This window comes from Zingiber officinale, chromosome 5A, assembly GCF_018446385.1.
Source record: "Zingiber officinale cultivar Zhangliang chromosome 5A, Zo_v1.1, whole genome shotgun sequence".
Lineage (NCBI taxonomy): Eukaryota > Viridiplantae > Streptophyta > Magnoliopsida > Zingiberales > Zingiberaceae > Zingiber > Zingiber officinale.
In genome coordinates, this window is record NC_055994.1 from 138,902,899 (window position 1) to 138,916,057 (window position 13,159).

The 13,159-nt window shown below is 34.9% G+C and overlaps 1 protein-coding gene across 5 annotated transcripts; it reads left to right on the forward strand.

The window, feature by feature from the left end:
• The first annotated feature begins 594 nt into the window (after positions 1-594).
• Positions 595-12,472, forward strand: LOC121982085 (E3 ubiquitin-protein ligase CCNB1IP1 homolog). 5 transcript variants are annotated; one of them, XM_042534975.1, is made up of 11 exons: positions 595-754; positions 828-864; positions 923-1,032; positions 1,469-1,553; positions 10,407-10,489; positions 10,589-10,661; positions 10,839-10,884; positions 10,966-10,996; positions 11,292-11,547; positions 11,659-11,780; positions 11,987-12,472. In XM_042534975.1, exons 5-11 carry the CDS (start codon positions 10,420-10,422, stop codon positions 12,250-12,252), a joined length of 864 nt encoding a protein of 287 aa, XP_042390909.1. In that variant the 5' UTR covers positions 595-754; positions 828-864; positions 923-1,032; positions 1,469-1,553; positions 10,407-10,419; the 3' UTR covers positions 12,253-12,472. The 5 variants fall into 5 exon arrangements, with proteins under 5 accessions (XP_042390909.1, XP_042390907.1, XP_042390908.1 ...); XM_042534973.1 differs by having other exon boundaries at positions 828-1,032; XM_042534974.1 differs by lacking the exon at positions 828-864.
• Positions 12,473-13,159: the final 687 nt, after the last annotated feature.

The following is a 13,159-nucleotide window of genomic DNA, read 5'->3' on the forward strand; positions in this document are numbered from 1 at the left end:
CTTTTGGGTAGAGCTCAAGAGTAAAGTCATGAGGATTTAGGTCCAAAGTGGACGATATCATGCCATTGTGGAGATATGTAGATATCCTTTGGCACAATAAATGATATCAGAGCCATGGTCCGGACCAGATGCTAAGTGGGACGGCCTTGAACGAAGTTGAGAGTGGGCCCGGAGTAGGTCAGGATGACCGAGTACTTGCGGTGAGGCGAGTAGGTCAGGGTGGTCGGATGCTCGTAGGTAGGCCTGAAGTAGGTTAAGGTGATCGGACGCAGATGCTTATGGGGAAACCCAGAACAGGTCAAGATGATTAGTTATAAATTGAGTTCTATTATCTCTTTTCATATCATTTTAATTTAGGGATGAATTTTAAGGAATATGTAAAATGAACATAATCATTGGGTCTAAGTTAATTTTTAATATTTTTATAATGATAAGTTATATTTTTTTTACACCGTATTAAATACAAAAATATTTATTTAAAATGAAAGCCTCAAAAAAACTTCTTCCTATAATTTCATAGTATGAATTTAAAATTTCATTTTGCGCTCTTAAATTTGAGACTTACATGTTGGAAGCAGCTGAGACGGTTCGTCGGGTCAAGACCGAATCGGTTCGAAGGGTCAAGACAGAACCGCCTTTGGTGTTAAGGGTTTAAGTTTATGTATTTAATGACGAAGGAGGTGCGGGAACAGTTTGGTGCTGGCCCTCAATCACTGTTCCGGCGAGTTCAGGACGAATTGTCTTTCTAGATAAGGTAAGGGCACTCTGCTCCTCTTCATCGCCTGCTGCTTGATATTTTCCTCACTTCTTATTCTTCGCCTGGGCAGGATCCTGATCAGATCTGATCCGGCTACGTGAATAAGGGTAGCTTCTTTTATTTCTGTTCTTCTGATTCTCTTTCTCTCTTTCTATTTGTTTCCAGATTGTTAGATCCTGGTTTTGGTTCGGGTGGAGACTTTTAGTGCTTAGATTGGGATTGCAACTTTCTACATTTTCTGTATCTGAGGGTGCTGAGGTTGAATATGGATTGAGGTGGGTCTTCTCTTCTCTTCTTCTTTCCTCAATGCTGGTTCAGTTCAAATTTGTCTGTTCCGATCTCATGATGGTGTAGTTGGCTAGGAGATGTGGTAGAAGCGGCATCAGATTATAGGGCTCTGTTTTGGTGCGAGCCCTGCGGCAGTATTATTAGGATAGTTCCTCCTTTTTCTACTTCTGCCTCGATATCGTGTTTTTGATGCCGGGTAGGGCTTTTGATGTTGGTTCCTCCTAGGTGCTTTGAGTGATGGGGAGAATTCAAGGGATGGCGAAATCAATTGGGTTAAGTAACATTGTGCTCAAGTCAAGTTTGGGTTAATTAATTTGAATCAAACTAATGGTTTTTTTTTCCACGGGAAATTTAGTATTACATTTTATATTCCTACATATTTTCCCTTTTGCTGATATACTATTTTTTCTATATTTCTTTCAGATGCTTAAGTAAAAAGTTTCCTTTGGAATGGTTGACATTGAGCACTTCCTGGATGCTGCAGAGAAGTTTGAAATATATTTTCCTGGTAATGATTTTCTGATGCTTTATTGTTTATTACCTCGTGGATCCTCTTTTAACTTGCAGTTACTCAATGGTGATCAAAATTCAGATTCTATATGCTAAAAAGGCCACATATTTTTAGGATTTCTTGCTAAATTGGTTTTATGTACCAAAGGCCACTATTGCAGTGACCTCTTGGTTTCAATACGTTTTTATTTCAATATATAGAAATGGGTAATCTCATTAGTTAATATTATCTCTGTTCTTTCTTATTTAGTCATACAGGAAACGTCTATTTTGTTTGACAGTGAGGTTGAAATTGCTAGACACAGAAGTTAGTTATGGTGTTTTTGTGAAGAAAAAAAATTAATATCAACCAATGAGATACTAAACTCTTGAGTTGTTTGTTTTATAACAGTATTTCTACCATCATTCAGTTGAATGTATCAACTGGAAAGACATGTTACGAGGGTACAATACTCAAATCTGAACTAGTACTCGAGTTAACTAAGCTTTCATTTGATCTATGCATGGCAGCTGTGATTCATTTTTCATAATCATATGAAATGACATGATCCTTCAATACATAACCAGCAGAAAAATACTGAAGACTATAGTTTACATTTCAAGTCAATGAGAGTCTGTTTTGTAATTTATCTCTAATAATAGAAGCTTTGACTTTGATTATTTATTATTTCCTCCATGAATTTTTGTATTTTTCTCCAATTGGTTCAACATACATTATAAACTTGATCAGGACTTTCAATTTAATTTGATTGGTTCATACTTCATCACCAAATGAAGTCACATCTACCAGGCCAATAAAAGCACACGATAATATTAAGTTCAAATCCAGTTTCACTATTTGTTGCATCATGTATTAAATGCTGTCAATTTACCTACGGTTTCTGTATTCTACTTTTTCACATATATATTATAATATTTCATATTGATTTGCTTGACTTCTAGCATGACTTATAAGTCAATTCTTTTAGCAAATTTTACCTTCTTAAGTTTTCAAAACTGCTTGGTAGTAACCTAAGCTTGAAGGAGTAAGGAAGTCATGGCTAATATGGTCACTCATTTTCCTTCCCAGGTTGGAGTTGTTAGATTTGGTACATGATATTTTGGTGTAATCTGATTGGTCCATCAATGGCTCAAATTAGGTTTTTTATTTTATTTTTAATATGACTCTCTGAATATTGATGGCTCGGCTATACCTATCCTTAATTACAATAACCAACCTTATCCCACTCAGCTATATAGATTCTTCTATGTCATTGGGCTCTATCCCCTACTATCATCATTTATACTTAAATAAATTTGATCTTGTTCTATTGTTGCTAACCAAGTCTTTTTTAGTATTTTTCCTCGTTTGATGTGCATATTTGTCATAATTTCACATTTCCTGGAGCATTTTTTGCCGTATAAATACATATTCGTACTATCTTAAACATGTCTCTCGGAGTTTTCTCTCAATAGATACAACTCTGACTTTTTCTCTGCTCTCATTTTTTATTATGTCCATTCTGCTCATGTGCTCGAGTCATAGCCCAACATCCAGCGTCATATAACATGTCTAACCGTCGTTTTGTAGAACTTCTTTTTAAGTTTTAGATGTAACGATTATATAAAACACCCGACGTCCTTCTCTATTTCAACTAAGACATCTCTCTCAATTCCTCTATTGTTTTGTGAAAATGATACTAAATACTTAAATCTCCTAGTTTCAGACAATTCATCATCTTCTATTTAAACAATTATCTCATTATGTCTAATATTGCTAAACTTAAATTCCATATATTTTCTCTTTACTTTAATAAACCTAAAACCTTTCAATTCTAGTGTTTCTCGCCAAAATTCTAGTTTAGCATTTACTTTTTCATGCGTCTTATCTACCAAAATAATATCATCTGCAAACGACATGCTCCACGATATGCGTCTAGTGAGTTCATCCATGATTAGTGTAAAAAGATAGGAATTTAAAGTTGATCCTTGATGTAACTCTATCTTTATTAGAAATGCTTCAGTTAATCCGCCTAAAATTTTCACTCTAGTCGTTACATCCTCATACATATTCTTAATTAGTTTAATATATGCTACGGTAACACTTCTCTTTTCTAGAATTCTCCATATAATTTCTCTTAGGACTCTATCATCTTTTTTAAAGTAATACCATGTGTAGATTTTGTTTTTGCTCCCGATACTTTTCAATTAGTTGTCTAGAAGATGTATAACTTCCTTCCAAGCATGAACCCAAATTGATTTTCGGTCATCGTGATCTCCTTCCTTGATATATCTCCCTTGTTCTTATATAAAGGAACTAGAGTACTTATCCTCGATTGATCAGATTTTTTTTCATTTGCAATATCATGTTAAATAGTTTTGTAAGTCATTCAATACTTTGTTTCCCTAGGCACTTCCATACCTTTATCAGAATATCATCTAATCCAACGACTTTTCCATTTTGTATTCCACTTAAAACTTAATCTAAGTTTGAATTCTACAATAAAAATTTAAATTTGTATACTTATTTGACTTACTTTAATTATCTAAATTAAGTTGGTCACCAAAACTTTCATTAAAATGTTGATAAAAATATTTCTTCCATCGCTCTTTTATTTCTCATTTATTTACTAGTATCCTATTGTATTTATCTTTAATACATTTTGTTTGGATAAGATCTCTTGTCATTATCTCTCACTTTAGCTATTCTATAAATGTCTCTTTCTTCTTCTTTTGTATCTAATTTTCAATATAACCGTTCAAAAGTTTCATTCTTTGCTTTATTTATAGCTTTCTTATTCTCTTGTTTTTAGCTATTGTATATTTTTTAAAATTTTCCTCGTTCTTACCAATATATAATTCCTTATAGGCTGTCCGTTTTCCTTTACTTTCTCTTGTATTTTCTCATTCCACCACCAAAATTTCTTACTTGGTGGAGCATACTCCTTTGACTAACCGAGTATATTTTGGCTACTATTTTCAACTTTGATAATATTTTATCTCATGTCGTATTAGAGTCACTGTATATTTCACCTAATATTTGTTCTCCTACCTTCTCCAATATGTTTTGCTTTCCATCCTTTAACTTCCACTACTTAATTCTAGGAGTCATGTATATTTTTTGTCTATTGATACTATGATTGATGCGAATATCCAACACTACTACCCTACGTTGGATTAAGCTTTGTATGACCTTGCAATCTTAACAAATCTTTCTATGCCTCTTTCTAACTATAAGAAAGTCAATTTACGATTTATTATTCCCACTTTTGAATGTGACCAAGTGTTTTTCTCTTTTCTTAAAAAGTGTATTAGTTAGTACAAGGTCATATGTTATCGTAAAATCCAATATAGTTTTCCTTCTTCATTTCTTGTTCCAAACACATAACCTCCATGCACCCTCTCATATTCCTTTTTTTCACTTTAACATTTCCATTTAGATTGTCTCGTATTAAAATCATTCTATTTGATGGAATATTTTGTAATACTTCTTCTAGATCGCCCCAAAATCTTAATTTGGTATCTTTATCTAATCTTACTTAGGTGTATATATGCTAATTACATTCACAGTTTCGTTCGCCATTACTATCTTGAGAGCTATAATTCTATCCCCTTTTCTAACTACTCCTATAATTTTATCCTTTAACGAACTATTACAACAATACCCATTCCATTTCTGGTTTTAATCTTTCCTATGTACCATAACTTAAAACTTGAGTTCTTTATTATTTTTGCCTTCTTGCCTACCCATTTTGCCTCTTGTGCACACAAAATGTTTATTCTTCTTCTAATCATCATATCTGTTACCTTCATTGTTTTACAGTAAGGGTCGTATGTTCCATGTTCCAAATCTAGATTATTAATTTTCCTATAATATTTGTTTTTATCCAACCTATGGTGTGAAAACTCTTGCCTATTTAAAGCTACATCCAAGTTCTCATGGAGATGTAGTGGTCGTTGCCGATACATTACAGTTGGACCATGCAACGCAAACTCTTGCATATTCAACACTATCCGAGTTATAGAGATGTAGCGGTCCTTGCCGAGAATTACAATCAACCCTGCAACACGTTCCTTCCGGGTAACAATTTAGCATTAACACAATAGTTTAATAGATTTATTCATTCAACATTTATCTTAGTTTAACGTTGGCTAACAACCTAACGCAACTCTCCTCCTTTATCCGGGCTTGGGACTAGCCATGAGGCGGAGTATACCTATCCCCAATTACATGAGTAAACAATTATAGATTTCTACATATTAATCATTGAATAGTATATCATCTATTGAATATATTTGTGTGATATTTGATTAAAGAACAAGCATTTATTATTATTATTATTATTATTATTATTATATCAAGGCATTGAATTGGGAAGATCAAATCAAGAGGTCGAGTTGTGTCACTTTAAAACAATATCGTGTTATAGACTTCTGTTTGACCACATAAAATTGTGTACATTGCTTGCTCTCAAATGTTGATCATGTTCGGAAAATGGTTAAGAGGTGATTTATGTGAGTTTGTACACTAAAATAAATATTTTGTCCCGACTCTTAAGCCTACTACTTCTAAAGCCATATCCAAATCTTATTGGCCAATTGAGACTCTAAACTGGATTTACTTGGAATCCACCTCAAGAAGAGGTGACTAATCTAAGGATTCGACCCTCATGCACACTCTCCACTATGAAACACTCATTCTCGGAAACAATCCAGAGGCGGAAAAGCCTCGTACAAGCTCACACACAAAGAAATACAAGAAGAGGAAAATACAAGCTAATAAAAAATGAAATCTTACAAGATTACAATCATGAAACCCTAGCTTGCTTCTTCTTGTTTGGGAACACCTCTTGACCTTGGAAGTGTACAACACTTGTCTCTAAGAAGCTTCAAGAATTGGCAGTGATGACCTCTGAGCTTGGTGAAGAGAGTGGGAGAGGAGATCTCAAGAGAGCATGTGAAATAGTGCACATGAACGTTTTTTTATCGGGCTGGTAACGGCTAGTTTTTCAAGCTTAATCGACTACCATAATCGATCAAGCCTTCCTAATCGATTACCGTAATCAATTAGGAAGCTTTCTGTTCTTGCGAGAACAAGCCGTAAGCAATTAAGCTTCCCTGCTTAATCGTTTACCAAACTCTACATTCGCGAAATCCACGCTTAATCGATTGTCGTAATCGATTAAGCATCTGTAATCGATTGTCCTAATCAATTACGAATATCTCTGTGCACTCGCGAACATTGCTTAATCGATTGCCTTAATCGATTAACCTTCAGCGATCGACTAACCTAGTCGCTTACCAAACCCTAACTTCCAATCCGAAGTCTAGGGTTCCTTTACCCAACCTCTGGTCAATAGGTCAGGACTCCTCGTTGCCTAACATTTGGTCAACCTTGATCTATTGGGACTTCTTAACCAAGTATCCGGTCAATCCTTTGACTCACTTGGACTTTTCTCCTTGTGCCAAGTATCTGGTCAATCCTTTGACCGATTTGGACTTCCAATCACCAGGTGTCCGGTCACCTGGATTTCCATATGCCTAGCTTCACTCACCATGACTTTTCAAATTGCCTAGCTTTGCCCATGACGGGTACGTGTGGGATGAACCAAATTCTCATTCAATTTTATTTTTCCATTAGAAGGAGCTCGTACATACTCGGCAGTACCACCTGTGAATACTCCACCAGTATGAAAAGTTCTTAATGTTAGTTGAGTCCCTGGTTCCCCAATTGATTGACCTGCAATAATACCTACAGCTTCTCCCAATTCGACCAGGTCACCATGAGTAGGACTCCGACCATAACATAATTGGTAGATCCAAGATGTATTCCTACAAGTAAAGGGGGTTCTAATATATATTGGTTGTGCTCAAAAGGTTATGAATCGATTTATAAGTCCAATCCCAATATCTTGATTTCGAGTGGCAAGACATCGCAAACCAATATATATATTGTCTACTAATACACGACCAATTAGTGTTTGGACAAAAATTTTTTCTGTCATACCATTTTGAGGGCTCACGGAAATACCTCGGATAGTATCATTAGGACTTTCACGTAGCTTCACTCACCAGGATTTTCCTTCTGCCTAGCTTCACTCACTAGGACTTTCACATTTGCCTAGCTTCACTCACTAGAGCTTTTCACACCAAGTGTCCGGTCAACCCACTTGGATTTTCTTCTTCTGCCAATCTTCCTATTGGACTTGCCCTTACCTGACTTCCAGTTTTGACTTCCCTATCAAGTATCTGCCTTAACCTACTTGTCTTTTCTTCATATTAAACTGGTCAAACCTTGATTAGAGGGGAATTGCACCAACAATCTCCTCAAATGAACAATTGCACCTGCAATCTCCATACATTGTCAAACATCAAAACTTAAACATCATGACTCAAGCTTGAGCTAACTCAAGCTTAGTCAAACTGGTCAACCTTGACTTAGGGAAATTACACCAACATGAATCATCACATCATTTTGACAATTGACCAATTGTCAAAAAATCCTCCAATGCTGCTGTCATTCTAATTGACTTAGTCCTTTTGAATGAGTTGGAATCAGAAAGAATGTGTAGAATATTCTTGCTTCCTAATATATATTTATTTTCCTATTTTAATTGTTCCTTTTTTTAAGGAGATTTGATAAGTTCTCTTTCCTTATTTTCTAGATGTGGTGTTATATATAACTAAGGCTGTACAATATAATTTTTGTGAGTTAATACAATTTTCATTTCCAACAGAATGGAAGATATTTTCTTCAACATATAAAAGTCTATTTTATTTTTCATATTAAGTGGTATTATCCCAGCAACACATAGCCATGCCATGCCAGTATGAGCATACTTGTAATTTAAGTCTAACCCATTTTTTTTTATGTTGCCTATATTAAGTTATACGTACATCTCCATTGGAAAATTTTAGGTACACGAATTGGCTCATAAACATTCTAGTAGGTTTCTGAAAATTGTCCACTGACCATTGAATTTAAGTGCTCAAGTAAAACTTCATTAGGTTCATTTTTGATATTTCGTTAGTAGGTTCAATGTGAATTATACCTAAACTATGATACATAAATCTTGAATACATGAAAATTATAATAAATTTGTACTTTGGTTGGCCATATTAATAGCATCGCCATGATCGCCTGCGATAATCAACATATCATTAAAGACAAAATTACAATTGTTAGAGTTAATAAGAGATATTCTTGTATATTTATATTTAAATACTATCTTCATCTGTGATTGAAGATGAGGGGATTGACTTGACCAACCCAACATATAGATAGAAAATACAAATATTAACAATTCAAATATATACATAGATGTCAAGTTGAAGATGATGATCAGTCATTTGTCCAACAAACTCTTAGAAAAGAGATTATATTTGATGGTTGTGAAATAAAGCCCAGGCCACTCAGCGAAGTTACCCATGGTAATGATGGTCATCGTGCATCAGATCTATACCCATATATCCAAATCACCTCGCTTAACAAGCCAAGAATAGGAGAACCATTAAGCTAGGAAGGATCTTCATCACAACTGATTTATACCAATCAGGCAAGAGGAACAATTTTTCTTGTTGGAATTTTAAACAACGTTTTGTAACATTAGCAACTTGGGACTTTTTAAAATTCAGATGATAAAGACTGAATTAAGATAAAGAGGCACACAATTCAGGGGCTAAATTGAGATTTTGAAACTTGAGAGGTCAACCGGATTAGATGGACTATTTTTTAATGAATATGTCTTGTGGTCCAAAGCAATTCTTTCTATGTAACAGACTCCTTTGTGAAACCAAATTCAATAAATTGTGATTAAAGATTTTTTGTTGTATGTGATGATGGTGTCTAGAGATCCATTCAATTTATCAGTCAAGGTTCTCCAATTTAAGTGGCATCTAACTTTCTTTTTTAAAAAAGAACAGATATGTGTTCAATTGGAGGATTTCCACTACTCCGTAGTGTTTTTTCATGGGCATAGTTTGTAGTTTATTGTCATTGATAAATAGGCCTGTTTCAACTTTCAATCAGTGTGTAGTAACTGTGCAGCGATGTGAGGTATGGGATTTTCTTTCCATTCCAAATAGCCCTAAGCTTCAGTACTTGTATGAAAATATTTTCCATAGTCATGAAATCTGGAGATGATAAATATAGCCATTTTGTGATCTTTTGGGAATATCATATAGAGGTTATCTAGTTGATGAAGGTTTTGGTTAGGTTGTTTTAAAGTAGGAAATATAAAAACATTATTTTCGCCACTTATCAATTTTTATAGATGGTTTTGAGAGCCTTTAGTAGAAAGAGTAGTGATGTAGGGACTCTCAGATCTGCAAAGAGAAGAGAGAAACAGGAAATGTGTCTTCCAGGGTTGCACTATGAGGATCAAGTCAAATACAAATATGAGACTAAGGCGTAAGTGGAAAAAGTTTAGGGGGAATTGCATGGCTAAATCAATGGAATGTGGGGCTATTTCTAGTCAATGGGAAGAACCTGGGTGACTGGCCAATTTGATAAGTAGGTCGGTGTCTTGTTCTTGTTGAGATCCAAAATTATCCATTTTTTGAACTCAAATCTCTGGCCATAATATCAGAGCATTTCTCAAACCAAATATATTATTGGTTTGAGAAAAAAGTTAGTGTTATTCTTCTAATATAGGGTTCCAATGGCTTAGGTATTTCAAGAGCAGTATTATTCTAGACCTGAGATTTTCTGTTTTGTTAGTGTTTAGAAACATAGTCCCTAAAGCATTTCTTTGATTTTCTACATATATAACCAATTCTACTGATTGTCTGATGTTGTAGGTATGCTAGATGAGAAACAAGAAAGTCTTTTTTCTTTTTCTGTATATCTTAATCTATGCATTTTTAATTCCAGAGTAACAATTGTGATGAGGTGTAATGCTTGTTGGAGAGAATTGGAAGGTCGAGCTGTATCAACCACTTGTGGTCATCTCTTCTGTATCCACTTCTAATTTCAAACACGCAGTCAATTTTAGTGATTGAAATACAGTTTCCAACATAAATGTGCAACATCATTTTCCTTAACTTATGAATAAGGCAATGAAGATGCAAACAAGTTAGTAAGCAATGACGCTGCCTGTCCAATTTGTGATCAAGTACTCTCTAAAAGGTGTGACACTTTATTCAACACCAGTTCCTTTTATTTTTTATTTTTTACTTTTAACTATTCTGCTTTAGAGGAGGGAACAAATTTTGTGTTTATGAGATTCATCTTCACTCTTTTTTCTGTGTGCTTGTTCTTGGACTTTTTCTTGCTATTATGATTAACCATCTGCTTTTTCACCAGTCTTATGAGGCCGGTTGATATAAATCCTAGTGATGAATGGATCAATGTAAGTTATGCTTGATTAATTGCTTGAACGTGCAATATCTGTCTTTGCTACAGTTTACACCAGGTTTTTCTTCTTTTGCAGATGTCAATGGCTGGAGTTGCTCCACAAATACGTATCCCATTGCCTTCACTGATAATGTCATTGATTGACTCTCAAAACTCCCCGCTAGTGTGGAATATATAAATTTCTCATTTTCATGAAGTCATTAAAGTTGCACTAGTTCTAACACTTGTAAATTTCTCATTTTCATAATGCTTTTGCATGTTCATGCATGATAGATTCTGAGGGTGCTCTCATGTCTGATGATTGTTTTAATGGAGCCTGGCAAATGGGTGGCAATGATGTCTTAAACTTCTTTGTCAAAACAGAACTATTTCATCTTTCTTCCTTGACTTCAAAATAATCAGTCATGAAGAGTGCATACAGGAGTGTGATGTTTTACATTGGACAAAAGGAACTTGAAATGAACTTTAAGATGAACAAGATAGTTGCACAGTGCCGGCAGAAATGTGAAGTAATGCAAGAAAAGTTTACTGAAAAACTGGAACAAGTACACACTGCATATCAAAAAATAGCTAAAAGGTGCCAAATGATGGAACAGGAGATAGAGAACTTATCAAAGGATAAGAAGGAATTGCAAGAAAAATATGCTGAAAAATCCAGGTTGATTCCATTTTTTTTTGCCCATTTAATTAGCCATATCCTATGATTTCCCTTCAGTGTTACACTTGGTTATGGATGGCTCAAGTTCTAACATACTTATTCCAAAATCAGGCAGAAGAGAAAGCTCGATGAGATGTATGATCAAATAAGAACTGAGTATGATTCTATGAAACGTTCATCAATTCAACCAGCCAACAAATTTTTTGCTAGAACTGAGCCAGAGTTGTTCTCAGGTACGGCTAATATGATGGATTTTGGTTAGTAAGGGTAGTACTTTAAATTTGTTTTATTGCTTTCCCCCCCAAAACTTTACTATTAGGTTTGAACTCATTTTGTGCAAGTTAAATAGTTTAGACATAGTTTATTATAACATCAAGCGGAGAGCTAATGAACCTTTTTAAGCTCTCTCGAAAAGTACCAGATGATTTATTTGTCGCAGATCGACTGGTTTTTACTCCTGAAACTCCAGGAAGGAGAGAGGAGATGTGGCCATCGACAAAGAACACTAATTTGGAAGCCTTTGAACTTTCCGGTGGCTCACCAGCAAAAACAACAGCTGGTCCTGTTGAGTCTGGAACAAGAAGGCAGATACGCCCTCCTTTTGGATCTGGTATAAGCAACCCCGCAGCAACTCTGCGCAACCTCATAATTTCACCAATGAAGAGGCCCCAACTTTCCCGCAATCATGCTCGGTTATTCACATGAAGCTTGTACTCCCCTGGCATGTTTTGAGATGGCATTTTCCCCTAACAGGGCCTTTTATCAGGCACTTTCTGTTGATATATTTTTTTCTTAAAAACAAAAGATATAGATAGTGATCTAGTAGGATGAGCAACGTGAATACTTGATCTTCTTTATAGACATCTGAAAACTTTATGCCATTGATTAACCAGATATTCAACGTCTTAGCGTGGTTAGGACACTAGCCTCCATTGTCCAGACAACTCAGAGTTGTCCCTTCTCTTTATATACATTGCTCGACTCTATTTGCTCAGTGTTTAAACAGGGGAAGTTAATATTTTGATTACGAAAAGAAACATTGGTTATTTTCCTGGCTTACTAAAATAGAAGTCTGAGAAGATGCCAAAAGTCTTGATACTATTTTTTTAAAATTATTGCATAAATAACAAATTATAAAATATTAAAAAGTAATATAAATTCTACCAGATAGGCGAACTAACAGTTTTAATTAAATTGGTGCGAGTAAATTTGAAATTATGTTGTCCATGAAGGACACACCTACAAGGTTGTAATTGGTTATGATAAATCAATCCGCGAGAATCAAAATGTTCTTGACGAGTTCCGTGTCCTCACTTTTGTGATTCTGCAAGGTTTAAATAAATAGCAACGCCTTAACCAAGACACAGATTTTTTTGTTTTCCTTTAGAACACGCACACACATGGGCATAAGATCCGATCAAACTCTTACAATATACATTCCTGAAATGATTGCTCTCCTATAGCTCCAATACTTACTTTAAAATCATTCTCATTTCTTTGGATTCTCATACAGACGGAAGGTTTAAACAAAGGTGGACCAGTTAATCATGTCCTTGTTGGCTGTAAATTATGGTCTGACTTCATTCTTTAACACCAAAACTAGATACGCTAA